Here is a 7,705-nt window from a genome sequence, read left to right as displayed (position 1 = left end):
ATGTGTGTGTGTGTGTGTATGTATGTGTGTGAGATTTTATATATATATGTATATATATGTGTGTGTATATATATATATATATCTCAGTTCTGCTCCTTTAGAGAACCCTGACTAAGACAGATTACAATGTATATATACAAACATGCTATAGTACATCCTTATAGGCACTGTTGTTATTATCACATTGATCATATTATAATACATTAATATATTATTAATATTATTGCTGTTTGTATTCCCATCTGGAATTGTTCTGGAGAGTAGATGTAATCATCTGTACAACAAGTTCCGCATTCAGCAAAATAATGCAATTGCTGATTCAACAAGTCAGCAGAGAGAGAGAGAGCTGTCAGTGAACAGAGACCGCCATGATGGTAAGTCTGAAATGGTTGCACAAGAGCATCCCCATATTTTACACAATCGCTCAATACCATTGGCTCGCACACATATAATGGGGTGGAGGTCGTGACATTTCATTTATATCTTGATAAATCTACCATAAAATCAAAATCAATATAAAACAAGAAAGGAAGCCAAGAGTAGTTAAGCGAGATCAGAATACAGTGGAGAACTTCTGTTCTAAGTTTAGATAGACTCCCAATGTAGCTAAAAGGAGAAACCACAACAAAAGCTACATAAAGCCCAGAGACACTTCAACTAGACTCATGGTTGAGTGGGATTTGAATTTAGGGTGGAGAGAAGAGGGATCATTGCAAGCCAAGTAAATAACCCAAGAAGAGGACCCTCTTCTTGGGAAAGAGGCTTTTTATAGATAGAAGGCACACAGGAAGAGAAAGGTGGGATTCGTTTGTGAACCCTAAGAAAATGGGGTCAGAGGGTAGAGACTATCAGAAGGCCAGAAAATCAATTACAGCTTGAGCCCACAGGCTAACACTTCTTTTGTTTGAAAGGATACACACAGCAAGTCAGAGTGCCTGGGAAATACTGCAGTCTTTATGAGAAGTGAAAACAGCCCGGACTCTCTGTGGTGCATTAAAGCAGCTCATTGTGGCTCAGACTCTATAAACCTGACTACAACAAGCACCAGGAATTACTTTGGCACTAAAAGGATGCTCTTAGCCCCATTCTTCCATCATCTTTATTGTTATTCTTAATTTTCAAGAAGCAAGAAAAATTAACAAATGCCACATTTCAGTGAGTGAGCTATTCCAAAAGTACAAATGAATGCTTTTATTTATTCTCTACAGAAACCTAAAACCTATTCACATTCCACAGAATCACACACCACTGAAGACAGATCTTTGACAGCCTGGATAAATCCCTCTGGCTGCTGCACCTCATGGTAGCTCCTAATAAAACCACTCCAGTCTTGAACAGTTTTCTCCTACTGATCAAGGTAAGTGGAGACTACATTACACCAGGGACAGAATCTATTGTTTAAGTCCCCATTTGAGGCTGTTATGTAAGATTATCCAGTGTGTCAGCACAGAGACCCAGGATCCGAGTGTACACAGAATAACCCCTGCCCAGCGGCACCCTCCTCAGCCAGCCTTGGTGTCTGCATCCTTGGTCTACCCTGTGTGTTGTTTCCTAGGCCACCCAGGTAAGACCTCATTTGTGAAAGTCACATTCTTCACTAAATAGCTGTTCTGTATACATGCTGTTGAACCAAGTGTGACACAGAACCCAGCAAACTGTTCAAACATAGACACCTAAACATAAGCATTCTAATTTTACATGATAGATACTTTCATTGATTCTCATAAGTTAACACCCAGACAACATACTTTTAAAAACAATTGTGTCCCAGTGCTTGGGTTAAGATAAGGGCATGTGCCTCTGTCCCTACCTGCAGAGCTCATTGGAATTCACACCTTTCCCTTTAGGGAAAGGTTGGCACTTTGGCTACTGAGAGCTGAGGTAGCATTGAACCACAGAACCCACCAGACCTGGCCAGAGCTACTGGGATATCCTTCAAAAGCCACCTCAGCTCAGAGGCCCCTCCCATCTCTCATCTACAAAGAGATGCAAAGGAACTCTGAGATGTGACTGAGAAGCAACCTGAGTAAATTCCCACACTTCCACAAATCTGTAAAAATGGTAACAGTTCCCCACAAACTGAGAACCATGTTTTATTTTACTTTAACTTAAAGCTAGTGTTCCAGCAACATTGTTTATTTGGGAGGCTTAAAACATGTAACCACCAAATCTGTTGTTAATATTTGTGGCTGCTTTTATTAGAGTCACTCTTTTTGATTGGCAAAAGAAATTTCAAAGGAAAAAATAATTCCATGTGTACTGATGACATCCTTTCTCAGCTCCTCAGTCTGCTTGATTTCCTATATAGTTATGAAAACTAACAGAGTTCCCTACAGAGAGTTTCCTACACAGACAAGGAAAGAAGATAGTTTTGTAAATATGCCTCTTTCCATTGCTGCCTCACTAAACTAAATACTGAAGGAAACACTACAATACAGTGTGTGGGAATATGTATTAATAAAAACCCCTTATACCAAAAAATATGGACTTGGGATCAAAGGAAACTAAAAATTACAAAAATGGGCATTTAAAAAATGTTTTACATCATGATTTAGGTGTGATTCAACATGGAATCTATTGAATCTTCAATTTTTGTCTCCATGTATTCTAACAAATTGCCAATCTGTAATTTTTCTCTTATGATAACCTGTGATATCATTCACTATGGAAAACCAAATAGTTAACTAGCAATTTCTGAGACAGCATATTTCTGAAACATTTAATGATCATATATATCTCTGTCTCAAAAATCAATCTGTTAGCAGGTTAAATCACTCCAAATTCTTTCTCCTACAATCTGCAAAAGCAATTGCTGCTCCCATTTCAATCAAGGAGCTGGGAATCTAGATTTACTCTTAGGCAGCTGGTTTATAATTCCCTGGATGTGCATAATTTCACAAAGTAGTTAAAGTCATTTGATATTGTGTCAACAGCAGCTTATCTGGGGCATCAACGCAAGCTTTCCTTTTCTCTATGTTTATTTGTACCTTTCTCAAGCAGTTTCCCTTTGTAGACACAAAGGTTCTCTCCTCCACAGTGCTGTTGGTAAATCTTGATTTCATCTCGGAAGTCTATGTCATCATAAGATAGGTGCACATTTTTCCCAAAATAGACCATTGTGATAACTGCATTGCTATGCGGTGCTGTTTTATAAATCCTTCCCGGATCCTAGAATAGAGGAAACGCGGACACAGAGACTAAGTGTCTCCCCGTAAGACTTCCTGCTCCCACACGACTTCATAATACGAAGAACAGAAAGATATAATTCTAAGCACCTTATAACAAAATATTTATAAAGGGTCATTGTATACAATGTCCAATAATCAAAGCATTACAACATGCGTTCCTCTCCAGGTCTCTAGCATGCAGACCTTGGCTTCGGCTTTTGTAAATGATAAGGATTTGAACAAAGTTTGTCATTACCCACTTTAAGTTCTTTCTCTCCTCTCTCTGCTAAAAAGAAAGTATTTTTGACTATTTCTACTAATTTTCAAACAAAAACTTGAACAAATGAACTGAATAATTATTAATGTTTTATTTGGAGTTGATATTGATCATGACCCAGTGACAGTTTTGAGGTGACCCATCTCATCTTTATAGGTGAGCAAAGACAACAGACCCTTTCTTAGCCCAGTCCCTCTGTGAGGTGTGTAAGTACGTGGATGCCTTCTGACATCCCCGCAAGGATAGGTGATCATGTATGTCAAGTTCCTGGAATTACCATGTACAAGTCTAATTGGCTTCTCTGTTTAGGGAGAAAAAAAACAGCTGACCAATTACAGTTAATTTCAAAAGTTGAGAGAAAATAAATTAATCATTTTGAGTTTGAGTATTACAAAAACAGGTCAGCTTGCTGGGATGTATAGTAAAGATGGCGTTAAGGAGTTCTGTGATCATGGGTCAGTTATTTAACTTGACTTGCTTCATCTCTAAGGTGAAATTGTAGTGTCTTATTTTAGAGTTACTGTGTATATGGAATGCTAAATGTCACATTCTAAAGACCACTAAATAACATATCTCAGTATTGCCTTTAAACATAAATTTTCATATTTTGCTAGAAGGCACAGAGCACACATATAAGAACAATCAAATGTAAGACAATAGGGGGTTTGGAAGTATATTTCCTGAGGAGATTATATAAAACCATGGAATAAAGTATGGGTCAGATAAAAGTAGTAATTTAGGATGGCTTGGCAGAGGTGGGGGAGAAGTCTGAGTGATGGGTAGAACTGAGACCTTGCTCATCAGTGGATAAATAAGTATAACTTCTTATTATGTTTCTGCATCTCAGGCTCTATTGACCTGGAAAGGACAAACTGTCAAATCACATGTGTTGCAGTAAATCTCCAACCCAAATATACGCCAGCAAGGAAAACACAACTCGATTAATATGAATACAAGCTGTGCACCTAGTCTGGGCAGATCTACCACTACACTACCATCTTCCCCACCTATGAGACCCTTATAACTTGCAGTTTCTCCAGATCATGTGTTTCTGCTCCACTTTCCTTCTACTGCCTCCTCTGTCCCCAACTCTCTCCAAGTCTTTCCCACTCCTCCCTTTTTTTTTTTTTTTTTTTTTTTTTTTTTTTTGGTTTTTTAAGACAGAGTTTCTCTGTGTAGCCCTGGCTGTCCTGGAACTCACTCTGTAGACCAGGCCTGCCTGCCTCTGCCTCCCAAGTGCTGGGATTAAAGGCGTGTGCCACCACCGCCCCGGCTCCACTCCTCCTTTTTAACAACTTTCAGCTCCACCTTCCCTTTCACTGCCCAATCACAGGCTCTAACCTTTATTGTACAAATTATGGTGGGAAGATGGTTTACAGGAAATCACCTGAGTGCTGACCCCTTCCTTGTTCGAAGCCCCTCACAGGTGAAGGGAATTAGCATCAAATCACAAATAGCCCCAGACTATCCGCAATACACATGGATATATCTCAACAGAAAAGCAGGCATCAAGGTTGATGTCATGGGGATGCTCATATTGAGGGGTGGTGATAAAATAAACAGAAGAGGCAAGAGAGAAAGCCTGGGAAGACAAGAGCAAAGCTTTGAAGAAGAGGGAAGGAGGAATGTGCTGAGGCTAAGCTCATTAATGGAGCAGATATCCAGACTGAGTTAAACACAAACCATCAACCTCCTACATTAGCACATTAAAACCCAGATTTCATGCCTAAAAATCCAGAAGGCTAAAAGTAACAAAATGTATATGAATAATACATATATAATTATATATATATGAATAATATATATTCTTTCTCTTTATGTATTACAGAAAGAATATTTTAACACAAAAAAAGTAATGAGTAGTAAGAAGGATTACTTTTCAGTGATATGGAATTTCATCACTAAAGCCAAAGAGTCCTAAAAGACTCCAGAAGGTCCTAGACATTCACAAATGAAACCTAAACAATCAGAAGAAGCTAGAAAAAACTCACAGTTTACAGAGTGTGAATCATCAATAAACTCAATAATTGAGAGACCAGGCAATGTTTTTAAAATATCTAAAAACATAAAGCAATTTGTTAGACACTAATAATTCTGAATATCAATTGGCCTCAACTCAGTAAGGCACTTCAATAAAGAACAATCTATGAGAGAAGATACTGTAACTATAAATACGTATGTACAAAACACAGATACACCCAACTTCATAAAATAATGCTACTTGATGTAAAACCAAATATTAATCCTAACATAGTGATAATAATGTCAATACCTCACTCTCATCAGTAGACAGGTCATCTAAAGAGAGAAACATTGGAGTTAAATGACATCATAAATCAAATGGACCTAAAAGAAACCTATAGAACATTCCATTCAAACACTAAACAACACACATTCTTTTTCACAGCCCATGAAAACTTTCTCCAAATTTGGTCATGTATTAGGATACAAAGGAAGTCTCAACAAATATAGGAAAACTAAATTAGCCTATTCTATTTGACCACAACAGAACTAAGCTCCGTATCAACAACAAGATAAACTACAGAAAGTACTTAAGGGACCCAAACACATGGAGACTAAACCCACACCACTGAATGATTATCAGGTCACTGAAGAAATTAAAAAGGAAATTAAAAATTCTCTAGAATTGGGTACATGAAAATACAACACACCAAAAATCTATTAGACACATTTGAAAAAAGCCAATACTGTCAAGTGTCTACATCAAAAGGCTTGAGCTATCTCAATAACTTAAGGACATACTTTAAGGCATTGAAAAACAAGAACAAAAACAAATCCCAAAAAAATATTAAACAGGAAGAGATAATCAAAAATCAGTGAAATAAAAAGTCAAAAGCCACAAAGAGTCAATGAAACCAAGAGTCCATTCTTCAAAAAGAAAAACAAGATTAAAAGATTGTGAAGGAAAATGTTGCAGCAGACACCAGTGAAATTCTGGAAACAATAAAGCAAGATGTGTTATATACTTTAGCATGTGTGTAAACAAGGCTCATGGGAACATTGAAGAAGAGGGAGCAGAAATGACGTAAGAGATGGAAGTTGGGGAAGAGAACTGTGAAGAGCTGACTTCAGGACTTGACATGGCTGTTACACACGACCCCACGTCCACGTGGTTGCTGATCTATACTGCAGCATGGGCTGGGGATGAGCTGCCGAGGCTCTGACCCTAGCTGAGAGGCTTTCGCAGTTGGTGGCTGTTAAGGGAGGGACAGTCACTTTGTTGTGGGATGTTGTCACTGATAGATTGTCCACACCCCAGTGGTGGCCCCACACTCATTTGTAAATGATCAGTACCTATAGACTCAGGGAGATTTATAATAATAATAATAATAATGTTATTAATGTTATTGTTATTATTATTATTATTTTATTATTGTTGACATGAAATTGGGAGTGGATGTCTGTTGGCGGATTTCAGCGGCAGTTGGAGACAGGTAGTTGAGGGTATGAAACTGCCTGTGAAATTTTCAAAGAATAAATTTTTGAAAATGTAAAAGGAAAGAGAAAACTAGTCTAAGATGCTGTCCACAAAGAAAGGATTTGATAACTCTGTCTAATGCCTGTAATCTGTCAAGAAGCAGAGATAACATGACAAGGCTGAAAAGGCCAACTGGGGAAGTCAGGGTCAGGTCAAGATCAGGCACCCAGGCCAAAGAAGTCTTCAGGGAAGAGAGAGGCTCTGCCAAAGATGGCAGCAAGGGGAGAGAACTGAGGGAAATCAGAGTGAAGGGAGGAAATTTGAAGGCAGGAAAAAACTTGCTGGTCTTTTAGATGGTTAGAGGGGAGGGCAAATGATGGAGTGAGGTATGAACGGTGGGGCCTTGAGAAGGGTCTTTGAGGTGTGAACGGTGGGCCGTGAGAAGGGTGTCTGAGGTGTGAACGGTGTGGGGCCGTGAGAAGGGTGTCTGAGGTGTGAACGGTGGGGCGGTGAGAAGGGTGTTTGAGGTGTGAACGGTGTGGGGCCGTGAGAAGGGGGTTTGAGGTGTGAACAGTGTGGGGCCGTGAGAAGGGTGTCTGAGGTGTGAACGGTGGGCCGTGAGAAGGGTGTCTGAGGTGTGAATGGTGGGCCGTGAGAAGGGTGTCTGAGGTATGAACGGTGGGGGGCCGTGAGAAGGGTGTCTGAGGTGTGAACGGTGGGGCCGTGAGAAGGGTGTCTGAGGTGAGGCTGCCTTTAAGGTTATTAGTGAAGAAGTCTGGAATACAGGAAGAACAACCCACATTCCACAAGGAACTCAAGAAG

At 39.4% G+C, this 7,705-nt stretch overlaps 1 protein-coding gene across 12 annotated transcripts in view; it reads right to left on the bottom strand.

Annotated features, from left to right (window-relative positions):
• Erich3 (glutamate rich 3) overlaps window positions 1–7,705 on the bottom strand; it is a 117,563-nt gene that overhangs the window by 56,549 nt on the left and 53,309 nt on the right. For 11 of the 12 annotated variants that reach the window (XM_031375941.1, XM_031375937.1, XM_031375938.1 and 8 more), the window contains one exon: window positions 2,988–3,168. In XM_031375941.1, coding sequence (XP_031231801.1) covers window positions 2,988–3,168 — 181 coding nt within the window. Of the gene's footprint in view, window positions 1–2,987; window positions 3,169–5,716; window positions 5,805–7,705 lie in introns of those variants that run through there. The other variant, XM_031375948.1, reaches the window with a different exon arrangement.

Source organism: Mastomys coucha, unplaced genomic scaffold (assembly GCF_008632895.1).
Source record: "Mastomys coucha isolate ucsf_1 unplaced genomic scaffold, UCSF_Mcou_1 pScaffold16, whole genome shotgun sequence".
Taxonomy (NCBI): Eukaryota; Metazoa; Chordata; class Mammalia; order Rodentia; family Muridae; genus Mastomys; species Mastomys coucha.
This window is presented reverse-complemented; position numbering and strand designations above follow the sequence as displayed.